Source organism: Vicia villosa, linkage group LG4, assembly GCF_029867415.1.
Source record: "Vicia villosa cultivar HV-30 ecotype Madison, WI linkage group LG4, Vvil1.0, whole genome shotgun sequence".
NCBI classification, from domain to species: Eukaryota; Viridiplantae; Streptophyta; class Magnoliopsida; order Fabales; family Fabaceae; genus Vicia; species Vicia villosa.
In genome coordinates, this window is record NC_081183.1 from 172788867 (window position 1) to 172802278 (window position 13412).

The 13412-nt window shown below is 32.1% G+C and overlaps 1 protein-coding gene and 1 long non-coding RNA gene across 2 annotated transcripts; one reads left to right on the top strand and one right to left on the bottom strand.

Annotated features, from left to right (window-relative positions):
- Positions 1–1145: 1145 nt before the first annotated feature.
- On the top strand, positions 1146–4932 carry LOC131595972 (auxin efflux carrier component 3-like). The gene is made up of 6 exons (XM_058868512.1): positions 1146–2572; positions 2810–3086; positions 3241–3326; positions 3944–4101; positions 4244–4320; positions 4436–4932. The coding sequence occupies exons 1-6, from the start codon at positions 1384–1386 to the stop codon at positions 4500–4502; spliced, it is 1854 nt and encodes a 617-aa protein (XP_058724495.1). The 5' UTR covers positions 1146–1383; the 3' UTR covers positions 4503–4932.
- Positions 4933–7052: 2120 nt separating this feature from the next.
- On the bottom strand, positions 7053–9474 carry LOC131600321 (uncharacterized). The gene is made up of 4 exons (XR_009283097.1): positions 9136–9474; positions 7940–8007; positions 7312–7414; positions 7053–7213 (listed from the first exon to the last, which is right to left on the bottom strand). It is a non-coding gene; the product is annotated as an uncharacterized LOC131600321 (long non-coding RNA).
- Positions 9475–13412: the final 3938 nt, after the last annotated feature.

Genomic DNA, 13412 nt, shown 5'->3' on the forward strand with positions numbered 1-13412 from the left:
AATCAACTTATTTTAAATAATGATTGTCCATACTTATAGATATACATTAAAAATTATATATCATCTAATGTGGAAAGCATATCTCATCTAAAGTGAAAATCTTCAAAATTACCTTTATGTCATTTTATTTTCGATATCTTCAACAATATGTAAATTTTGTATTACATTAGTCCCTTGTAGTATTTTCGCATTACCATATAAATCAATCTCGTAACTTTCTCAGAGATTTACTTACAAATTCCCATCCCACTTTTCAATTTAATTTACAAAAGTCCCAAAAAAAAGTCCTTTTTGGGACTGAAAAATGTGCTAAAACTTGAAAGAGAAAGAAGAAACAATAGGTTCTCCAATCCCAATTCTCAAACTGACCCCATACACACACATAGCAACCTTTTCCATGCATCTTAACCAATGTAGGTTAACATAACCATGACTTATAGTCACATCCTAACCCAATTCACACGGGTACCCTGGGCCCAACCTCATGGTTTCACTTTCCATGGTCCCCTACTATCTTCACCAAACCAATCTATAAGCTACACTTAATTTTACATTAATTTTAAGTTAACAAGTTAAACACTTATATTATCTATCCAAAATCCAATAAATCTATAAAACTCACATCTATTTATATCATCATTTATACCAAAATATAAAGGAGGCCAAAAAGTAATCACCAATTTTATCTAAGATATTTTAGGTATATATTTATTATAAAATTGGAACAAACAAACAAATTAAAATCAAAATGTTTAGTCATAATAAAATTGTCAACATTTTTTGGATGAAATATTTTATGAGACTGCAATTAAATTTAAGAGTCTATATAATAATTTATCTTACACGTCCTCAAAAAGGTTTCTAATTTTTATTTAATTTTAATTCCTTTAATTTTTATTGAAATTTTTTATTGTTCCATATAAGTCCCTTCATCAATGTTCATTTGCCTAAAACCCTATGATTCATTCATAACTTATAAAAATTCATTTAAATTACTGAGATTTTAATTAAGAAAAAAAGAGACGCTTATCATCTCATTCAAGAACATATTCAAGAGCGGTTAGCTGTTTAATAACGTATAAAAAAGATGTTAACAAAATAGATGATATATCCATTCTTGAATGTGCTTATATATACCCTACACACACTATACAAGTCACACATTTGTACTCTACAATTACAAAATTCACTCTCACTTTCTCTGACACCTTCTCTTTAATCTCCCAAACCAGTACCATTACAAGTACTACTCTCCACAGTACCCACCAAAATTTTCCAGACATCTCCTTCCAACTCCTACTTAACTAACTATAACCGTTTTCTTCCCCTCACTCCTCTTTCTCACATGCCACACTAAACCTTCACTCAAAAACACCACAAAAAATGATAACATTCAAAGATCTATACACTGTCTTAACAGCAGTGGTTCCATTATACGTTGCTATGATCTTAGCCTACGGTTCCGTCCGTTGGTGGAAGATTTTCTCACCCGATCAATGCTCCGGCATAAACCGTTTCGTTGCGGTTTTCGCCGTCCCTCTCCTCTCTTTCCATTTCATCTCGTCCAATAATCCATACGAAATGAACTTCAGATTCATAGCAGCAGACACACTTCAGAAAATCATCATGCTTTTCGCGCTTTCGCTATGGACTAAGTTTACTAAAAATGGAAACTTAGAATGGATGATAACCATTTTCTCATTGTCCACACTTCCAAACACTTTGGTTATGGGGATTCCTCTTCTGATTGCTATGTATGGTGATTATTCCGGAACCTTAATGGTTCAGGTTGTGGTTCTTCAGTGTATCATATGGTACACTCTTTTGTTATTCCTTTTTGAGTACCGTGGTGCTAAGCTTTTAATCATGGAACAGTTTCCGGAAACCGCGGCTTCGATTGTCTCGTTTAAGGTCGATTCGGACGTTGTTTCGCTCGATGGAAGGGATTTTCTTGAAACTGATGCTTCTGTTGGCGATGATGGGAAGTTACATGTGACTGTGAGAAAATCTAACGCGTCGCGGAGGTCGTTTATGATGACTACTCCGCGACCGTCGAATTTGACTGGAGCTGAGATTTATAGTCTCAGCTCCACGCCGAGAGGGTCTAATTTCAACCATGCCGAGTTTTACTCCATGATGGGGTATCAACCAAGACATTCCAATTTTGGTAACAATGATTTGTATTCTGTTCAGTCTTCTAGAGGGCCAACTCCTAGACCGTCGAATTTCGAAGAAAATGGCGCAAGTTCTCCGAGATTCGGGTTTTATCCTGCGCAATCTGCGCCTGCTTCATATCCTGCGCCGAATCCGGAATTCTCTTCTACTGCGAAAACTGTGAAGAGTCAAAATTTGGTGCAGCAGCCACAACAGCAACAGGTTTCATTGCAGACTAAGGGCTCTCAGGATGCTAAGGAATTGCACATGTTTGTGTGGAGCTCAAGCGCTTCGCCGGTTTCGGAAAGTGCCGGTCTCAATGCCTTCCGAAATTCGGAACAGTCGGAAGAGGGTGCTAAAGAGATCAGGATGGTGGTTGCTGATGAACACAATCAAAATGGTGAAATCAATAACAAAGGTAACAATTTGATTTCTTTAGTTCCTTTTAAAATGAATACTGCATATATATACATGAGATGTCACGGGTTCGAACGTGAGTCTGTGCAGTCGAATTTTCTTACGCAACTATTAAACTATTAACTGAGCTAATTTCAGAATAATTAGTATTTTAATGCATTAAATTTTGATAAATTTTAATCAAGTTTTTTTTTTTATCTTTGTGAATAAATGTGATTAATTAATGATGAATTTTTAGGGGAACTTGGTGGGGAAGAGGATTTCAAGTTCATTGGAGTGAAGGGAGAAGAACAAGTTGGAGAAGGGCCTAATGGGCCTAACAAGCTGAGTAGCAATGCAACACCAGATATCCATCCAAAAGCCACCGGAGTGGCCGATTCTGGTGTCGGAAAACTCATGCCTCCGGCGAGTGTCATGACTCGTCTCATACTCATTATGGTTTGGAGGAAACTTATCCGCAATCCCAACACTTATTCAAGTCTCATTGGTCTCATTTGGTCCCTTGTTGCATTTAGGTATGTTTGGATTGAGTAATTTATCAGCCATCAATAGTCGGACGCAAAGTCGGATACAAACTTTCAAAGAGAAAATAGTTATTGTTTTTCTTCTTCTCATTTTTTTTATTATTACAATAAATCAGTTACAATTATTTTTATTGGTTATTTACAGGTGGGGTGTTCATATGCCTAAAATAGTAGAGAAATCAATTTCCATACTGTCTGATGCTGGTCTTGGAATGGCTATGTTTAGCTTAGGTCAGTGGTAGCAAAATTCATTTATTTATTTATTTTATTTATATAAACATCATTAAATTAGTTGATAATTATAAAATGTGACATCTTTTTGGAAACTTTATAGGTTGATAATTATAAATTAAAAAAGTAGTAGTAAAGTAAAAAGAATAGAGCAATCCCACATGATTGAATATGGGTGAGTAGGTATGAAGCATGGATTTGGGGGCAAAGCATGTAAACCATCCATTATATTGGTGATGTTTGTCTCCGACATATGGGACCCAATTTCAAACTAAGTTACCTCGTTCTTCAGACACAATTGACAATGTTGGTGGTGACTGCCACCCTAATTAACCATAGTGGTTGAAATAATAGAATCATCTTTTCTTTTCAAACTACTTTGTTCTCTCATTTCAAATACTTTTACACCCTGTCTCACTATCAATGTCCTGTTGAAATAAATGTTGGCTGACTCGATAGCGATATTCTTATATCATCTTAGAATTGTGGGCTAGACTTGATAGCGATACTCTTATATGAATATCATCTTATTTATGAACACAAATTCAAGTCATATATTATACGACGTAGAAGTCTTATTAGAGTTTGATTTAGTAATATTTATTTATTTGATTTAGGTTTGTTTATGGCTCTTCAACCCAAGATAATTGCATGTGGAAATTCTGTTGCCTCATTTGCCATGGCTATTAGATTCCTTACTGGTCCAGCAGTAATGGCAGCTGCTTCTATCGCTGTCGGCCTCCGGGGTACCCTCCTTCATGTAGCCATTGTCCAGGTTAATTATCTACTTCTATTATTTTTTGAGTGATTAATAAATTTCAATTAAATTCTTTGTAATAGATTTTAATTTCGAATTCATAGTGAAATTATGAGATTGTTAACATGTAGTAACTAATTATTATTTCCGTTGAAAATAGGCCGCACTTCCACAAGGAATTGTTCCATTCGTGTTTGCGAAAGAGTACAATGTTCATCCAGCAATTCTTAGTACAGCGTAAGAAATTAAACCTTATTTATTTTTCATTCACATTTTTATTTTCATGTTAAGCTTATAAATCATATTTTGTACAAATGAAGTTGATTAATTATTTTAATGAATTGATTTACAGGGTTATATTTGGGATGTTGATAGCTCTTCCAATTACTCTTCTCTACTACATACTCCTTGGTTTGTAAAAAAAGAAAATACATATTCATAGTTTGGAGTTGGAAGATAGTAAACATGCATGGAAATCACAAGTGGAGTATTCTATTATCAAAAGGAGGAGGATTTTTTTTAATAAATATTTTATTTGAAAAGTGTCACCACTAACTAGTTATTTTACCAACAGAAATTGTCACTCCAAGTCTCAAAAAAAGAAGAAGGAATTTGAGAAAGTTTGATAGATTAAAATGTTGCATTCCATGTTTCCAAGATGATGTAACTTTCAAAAGAGAGAATGTAACATTGTATGGGAGACATATAAGAGAAAAACAGGGGAAATCTAGGATATGAAAGTGTTCCTTTTCTATCAACCATTTGTATACTTTTATGAGAAAAATATGTTTGGGTAGTAATTGTGTAGATGAAAGAAATTGGAAATGACAATGAAGCCTTTTTACCTAATTATTATTGTTATCATTAAATATTATTATTATTGTTTGTGTTGTTTTGTCATTGATTGTTTATGGATCCATCAATAATTAGGGTTGTCCTTTATCTTTTGTTAAGTTGTTTGTTTAGGTTGTTTCTTTTTGACAAATTTGAAAAGTTATTCATTGAATGGTGACATATTGTACAATTTGGTATACCATCTTTTCATTGCTTTTAGATACTACAATGATATTCAAATGATTGTTTTAGATTCACATTGTTGAGATGGTTGAGATGGTAAGGTGAGATATATCTACCTTTTGAAGTTGACTTGACATTATACTTTAACTCTTAATTGAAAAGTTAAGGTTTTTTAATATTCTACCCACCACTCAACAATTTGTTAATTTTTTTTCAAATTTTATTTAATAGCATCAGATATGATGTAGTTTTTTCTTTATCTATAAAATTTGGAGTTTTAATTTTTTTTTTTCTTTTAAAATGGTTCCTAAAAAATCAAAGTTCGATTGAGAATAATTTGAGCATGAAGCTCAATAGTGTATCATTTGTTAAAAAACGTGTATAAATACTCACATTCAAATAAATAATAGAATGAGGAGAAAGAACAATAAAACATAAATAGAGATCAAAGACAATATATAGTGACGGTTGGTCTAATGTTACAACTCTTCTTAGAATTGATATCATAGAGAGGTGAAATAAGCTTGAAAATAGAATAAATTATGAAAAATGAGGAACAAACTCGAGCTGCTAGTGAGAGATAGAAATTTATGTGTCCCTTTCTTTCTATAAAATGTTTATATTATCTTAATATGAGAGACACATGAGTCAACCCTACAAATAGGATGTGAGATAAAATCAGCCAGCTGGTAGATGTGGATTTTAACAGTGATGGAAAGGAGTCACTACACCTCTCATCTTCATATATATATATATATATATATATATATATATATATATATATATATATATATATATATATATATATATATATATATATATATATATATATATATATATATATATATATATATATATATATATATATATATATATATATATATATATATATATATATATATATATATATATATATATATATATATATATATATATATATATATATATATATATGATCAAGTAGTAAATGTTACCTTATTTCCACCAATTTTTATATTCCCTTTTTCAAAAAAAATTGTTATTAGGAGTTGAACCCTCATCTTCAAGATAATTTAAACATAAAATTAACTACAACACGATCTAACAATTTATAACAAATTTTTGAATCAATTTTTATATGTATTTTAGTTTGCAACACCCCTAATTTTCCCCAAAATATGACACTTCATATTGGAGTTCCCTCGTTTGATCTCGAGTTAAGTTCATCAAGTTTATGAAAATTTGAATGTGTCTTCATTTTGAGTGAGCATATTACAAATTTCTTTCAAATGTTAAGAGTTGGAATGTTATCAAATCACTAGTGCAGAAAGTACTTTTTACATCAGGCGAAAAGTACTTTTTACATCGGGCACATGCCCGATGTAAAGCCATGCGATGTAATAAGTCAGAGACATTTTACATCGGGCCTTGGCCCGATGTGAAAAATTAACACACCACATCGGTTAAATTCAGACGTCTGATGTGAAAAATAATGCAAGAGTTAAAAAATATATATATATACGCCATATTTTACATCGGTTTGCTAGTATGCCCGATGTAATAGACACTTTTTACATCGGTTTTCCAGTATGCCTGATGTAATAGATAGCTTTTTACATCGGTTTTCCATTTTGCCTGATGTAATATGTTATCTGCTTTTAAGCGTATAATGGCTGTTTTTCCTATTTTAACCTGTAATTTCTTTTGTACCTAATTTTCCATATAACTTTTAAATATCACACAGACCAAAGTTAGGTCGCTATTTTACACATTTTTCCACAACACACAGACCACATTTAGGTCACTATTTTCATATTTTTCTAACCAATGAAGGATATAATTTTATTGCACCAAATAGCAAAGATATATATATATATATATATATATATATATATATATATATATATATATATATATATATATATATATATATATATATATATTCTACAAAATTAACAAAAGTATTAATCTAGGATACACAAGTGTACTACAGTATAAGAAAGTTTACACATGGTAGACTACTACAAAATAACAAAACAACAAAATATCCAACTATTTAAGTCCTTTCGCGCACTTGAAATACCAACATGAAGATGAGTTGTGGTTTCTGAAGACAACACCAAAATTACTTTACCTGAGAATAAACCAATAACACTAATTAACATCAGCATACAACACCAAAGTCGAGAAACTAGATCGAATAAAAAATATTGACAATTCAATATAACTCACCAGATAAAGGTTAATCTTTATACAACTCAAAGAAACATTTTTCCAAACGGAATCACAAATCATACAAATCATCCTGTGTTAATTATGTAGGATCATCAAATACCTACAATACGTAAATAACAATATAGAGTTATTTTTTGAAAATTCACATTAAGTTGTAAAACGCAAGATTCGGTTATATAATTTGAAAATAACAAATTAAAACGCAAGAAACGCAAGATTCTTTGAAAATAACAAATTAAAATTATTTTATTACCTGCATTCAAGATTCAGTTATATTGGCAGAGACAATATCCAACATATTTTTCATCAGATAAATCTTAATCTTTATATAACTCAAAGAAACATTTTGCCCGTTGCAAAACACAAAGTAAATAACAAAGTAAAGTTTTTTATTACCTTCATCCAAGATTCGGTTATATTGGCAGACACAATATCCAATATATTTTTCATCACATATTTTTCATCATATATGGTTAAATACTTCACGTCTACATAGATAAATGTATGATTTAGACTTAAAATCCTATTCACTCGCAAAACTATTTTCAAGATAAATTTCTTTAGTCTAATGCTATTAAACAATGATATAGTAAAGACACATTCAAAATTAAGGATGAAATCATACCTCAAAGACACACGAGCATTTATGGATAATCCTGACTTGAGATTCATAAACGCGGAGATAAAAGTTGCCTGCAACAAAAATCAAAATAACATATCAATAATTGATAGAAATCACCTTATTCATCTTATTCTTCTTTTCCAATGCTATTTTAATATTCATTCATATATATTCATTCATATATATTATTTGATTATGTGATAAAATTGATTATGTGAACAATTATTACTTGCTGCTGAATACAATCAAACCGAATAGGAGAATAACAGGATGTGTGTGTTGTCAATACATATTTATTGAAATGAATTTATCATGGAATGGTAATCAGCATGTTACAGTATACACAAATCACATTCAACTTCTTACCATGGAATTATTTTAAGTAAAACAATTATATATTGGTTTTCTACTTTTTAATCTCATACATTTTTATAGCTAAATGTGTAATGTAGCTTTTTAGATACTATTATATTATATTATATAGATCAATCGAGTCACAACCGGAGGAAAGGACAAGGAATTACAACTATTTTAATAATGGCAGAGCAAGATGGTGGAAACGGAACAGAAAGAAAATCTATGATTTCAACTAGTTAATTTTTGTTTTGATTTTAGATAGTTTTCAATCTATTTTGCGTAGAAAACCATCACTACTGTCTACTTCAATAGAAGAAAATCTATGATTTCCCATTATTAGATGTAATTCTTCTCCATCTTTCTAACTTGCATCCCTCTTCTCTAATTTATGTTTGATTTATTTTATTTTATAATATTATGATACAGATTATAATGGCAGAGCAAGTCGTGAAAACGGCACAGGAAGATGATGAAAAACCCCTCCTCATCTGGTTCATCAAAACTGACAAATATTCAACCCCTTTTCCCCTTCCACATGTCACTGTAACAACCCTTAAATCTAACAAATAAGGACCAAAAGGATTAACCTTTTTCTCATTGCTATGACTTAAATTCACAATAGAAGATACTCTTTTGCTCAGTGATCTAAAACCCCCACTGGAACACCGCCACCTACCCCACATTATTTTCACACAAGGTAAAAATTGAAACTTTATCCAAAATGTTGAGCAATACAGAAAATCAAAACAAACCCAGTAACGTTAATCCAATAAAATCAAAAACCCTTGTTCTATTTTTTCCTTGTGAAAACGGCACAGGAAGCAAAAACATTGAAATTGTACCTGAGAAGGTCGAAGGGTGGTGACGGCAGAAGGGTGGTTGTTGTCGGAGGTATGGTCGTGACGGCAGGATGGTGGTCATCGTCGGAGGTTGGGTCGTGACGGTAGGATGGTGGTCGTCGTTGGTGGTAGGGTCTTCGGAAGAGATCGCTTCGTCGGAGGAGGTAGGGTCTCGGAGGAGGTCGCTTCGTCGGAGGAAGTTTTGGCAGCGACTGTATCTTGGAAAGAAAAAACAACGAAATATTGTTTGTGTTGGAAAGGAGGCTAGGGTTTTAGTGAAAAATGATGGGAGACATTTCCCATCGGTTTTTAGATGGACCGATGTAAAGGCCCATGCTGTGAGACATTTCCCATCGGTTTCTTAAAGGACCGATATAAAGGCCCATTATGTAAAACATTTCCCATCGGTTTCTTAATGGACTGATGTAAAATCCCTTATAACACAATTTCATCTTATTTACGAAACTGCCACCGCGTTATTTTTCCCATCAGTGGAATTAAATGTCTGATGTAAAATTACTAAATCAATTTTTTTCACATCAAATTGTTATAAAACCTGATGTAAAATCCTTTGATAAATATTTTTCACATCAGTTATCTTTATACCTGATGTAAAATCTTGTAACCAAATGTCATATTTTTAGTAGTGAATGAAATAGGATAAATGATGGAGGAGAGAGGAAAAGAAAGAATGATACTTATTAGGAAGATCCTAAAGTTCCACATTGGTTGGAGATAGAGCATTGAAAGAGTATATATAGAGGGACACTCCTCACCTTATCAACCGATTTTGTAAAGATGAGTTAAGTCAAACTCTAATATAATATCAGAGCCTATCGATCGGACCATGTTCTCACATAAAAGTAACATTCTCATAAGATTGAAAAAAGACAAAAACTATTTATGATAAAATAGGAAAATTTCTTTAGCCACCTTCCTATGGGGGTCACCCCCAGCGAAAATCCCAAAATACCCCTGCTTCGGAAATGAACTTCCGAAGCGCTTTTTTTTTTAAAAAATTTCCACAATTCGGAAGTGCATTTCCGAAGTCAAAAAAATTCAAAATCCGTGCATATTTTCGGAAGTTCATTTCCGAAACTGTTGCTGCATATACAAATTTCCCTCCTTCACTATTTCATCATTTTTCTCCAAAACTTCTCAAACCCCTCTCTAAAACCCAATCAATCTCCATCCATTTTTCGCCCTAAAATCAAGTTTCAAACCGTTGATCACGTTAAAGGGAGCATAGAAAGCATCAATTTCAGGTAAACATCACTCATTTCATCCCCTATTTCACTACATTGATTTAACAAATTTATGCTGAAAACTGATATGGTGCATCCGGACAACATTGTGCAAGACGATGGAGGCATAGTTCCTATATCGATAACATCGTTGATGTTGGAGGCGACGGCAATTGTGGATATCGGGCCGTTGCGGGTTTGCTCGGTAAAGGGGAAAATAATCACACTTTAGTCCGACGGGAACTCATTGCGGAGTTGACTTCGTATCGGGACATCTACGGCCGACTATATGAAAATCAAGAAAAGTTTGCAAAAATTCATGATGCACTTGTTTCATCACTTACCGGTATCGCTCCGGTTTCAAAGTGGATGTCATTCCCCGATATGGGTCATCTAATAGCAAGTGTGTATGATATGGTGTGTATCGATTTGACGAGGTTTGGACTAAGTGAGACTTTCTTTCCACTTCATAGTCGACCGTCGTTGGACGCGTCGGGCCGCATCATATGCATCGGGTATCTACGATCGCGGCACTTCGTTCAAGTGTTTTTGAAATCGGGTTGTCCTATACCGGCTACTTCTTGTCAATGGACGGCACATCGTTCAAATGAGGCGGAGACTTGGCCGGATCCGTTCGTTTCGAGGATGGCGGAGTTTGAAGAAATGATGAGCAAAGAGCGCGAGCAAAATAGAGAGCGATCGAAGAACGTGCCTATTTTGGACTTAGGATCCACCGATTGGTTCGGTGAATTTTAGTTCGTTCCGGATCGTTTTTGTTTGTAACGATCATTTTTTGTATGTATTGTTGTTTATCATGTAAAATCGGACCGATTCAATACATATATAATATAAGTATGTTTTATGTCATCTTTGTGTAATTTATGCCTATTTTGAATGCTTTTGGTATTGGTAACACAAAACAGAATGCAATGCACAAAATTTGAAATTTGCCTCTGTTTCTGCATAATTCGGAAATGAACTTCCGAAATATACATGTCTGGAGCCTATTTTCGGAAGTTCATTTCCGAAATGTCCCCTGATGCAGGATAAGATTTGTTGGGCCATCAATGCTCCAATAAGTCTATAAATACCACACACTCTTCTTCATCCTCTTCACACCACAAAACACAAATGACACAAACCTACCCCCACCTAGCATTCGTCTACTTTGAAACCGGCTACCCGATGCCGTTCCAATTTCGCTTCTCGCGCGACACGCCGTTTGCGGAGTTGATACCGTCGCTCAACACGCTTTTGCGCTATCCCGAGAATCGAAAGGTTGTCAAGCTCGAGTACCGCTCGCCATCGCTTAACGACGAGGGAGGCATTAAGTTCACACCTTTTGAGATCAAGAACGACGAAGATTTAGCGGTTTTGTGGACAACGTTCGACCGATTTTCTTCGAAAGGCCCGATCGAGTTGGACGCGAAACTTCAAAGATCGGCGGACGACGTAATCAAAATGTTGACTCATCCCCACCTACCCGTGTTCAACAATATGTAACTTTAATTTTCTGTAATATTATCGTTGTAATCTTCACCCGATTAAATAAAGCGAATCGTTGTTGTTTTCCATTTTTCTTCTGTCCAGACATAAATTCGGAAGTTCATTTCCGAATTTCTCCAAGGGGGTGCGTTCGGAGATGAACTTCCGAAACACCACATTTTCTAAAAATGTAACTTTATTTCGGAGATGCATCTCCGAAATCAATATTTTATATTAAAAAAAACACGTTTTCGGAGATACATTTCCGAAAACACCTTTTTTTCAAAAAAAAGTACCTTTTCGAAAATGAACTTCCGAAACAAGAGGTAGTGTTGTAAATTCACCAGGAGTGGGCAGGAAGGTTAGGAGGTGGGTGAAGAAATTTTCTAAAATAGTAACATTCTTATAATCTATATAAATTTAAGTAGGGTTTGTAAAAAATGTGTTTTGCAAGTAAGTTTAAAATGAAAATACGCTAAGATCACAATTAAGAAAACAAACTAGGATAAAATTTCATTAATCATTTAGGAAATTTCTTTACCCACATCCTAACCTTCTTAGTCACCTCTGGCGAATTTACCAAAATACCTTTTGTTTCGAAAATACATTTCCGAAAACGTATTTTTATTGAAAAAAAAGGTGTTTTCGGAAATGCACTTCCGAAAACACGAAAAAAAGGTGTTTTCGGAAATGGAGAGGGGGTGTCTTCGGAGATGCATATCCGAAATATTCCAAGACCAAATTGGTCTGGGAATGTTTCGGATATACACTTCCGAAAGAATTAAATAATTATTAAAAAATTAAAATCAAGGCGAATCAATACAATTAATAGGTATAAAATCAAGGTGAATATATAAAATGAAGGTGAATCAATAAAATCAAGGTGAATCAAAATTTCCTAAACAATTTTAAAGTTAAAAATTATTTTACTAACTTATATAAATCAAAAACATTTTAATTTCATAAGTAAATTTTGAATTATATAGAGTTAAATATAAAATTTATTCATTAAATAAAATTAAGACAAAATCTTTTTTTAATTTTTTTAAACTAAATAAAAAATTATAACTCATTTTTAATTATGAATCAGAATAGAAATATATAAATATATAAATATATAAATATATAATAATTATTATTAATTTTGTAAGTGTAATATATAAATATATAATATATAAATATATAATAATTATTATAAATTAAAACACTCATTTTTTTAATTTTTATAATTATTATATAAATATATAAATATATTTATAATTAATATATAATAATTATTATATAAATATATAAATATATAAATATATAAATATATAATAATTTTTATAAATATATAATAATTATTATAATTATTATATAAATATATAAATTAAAACACTCATTTTTTTTTAATTTTTTTTGTAAATATATAATAATTATTATAAATATATAAATATATAAATAAAAAATTATAACTTATTTTGTAAGTGAAAGTATTTTAATTTTTTTAATTAAAATTATTTTAAATTTTAAAATATGAATCAGAATATAAATATATAATAATTATTATTC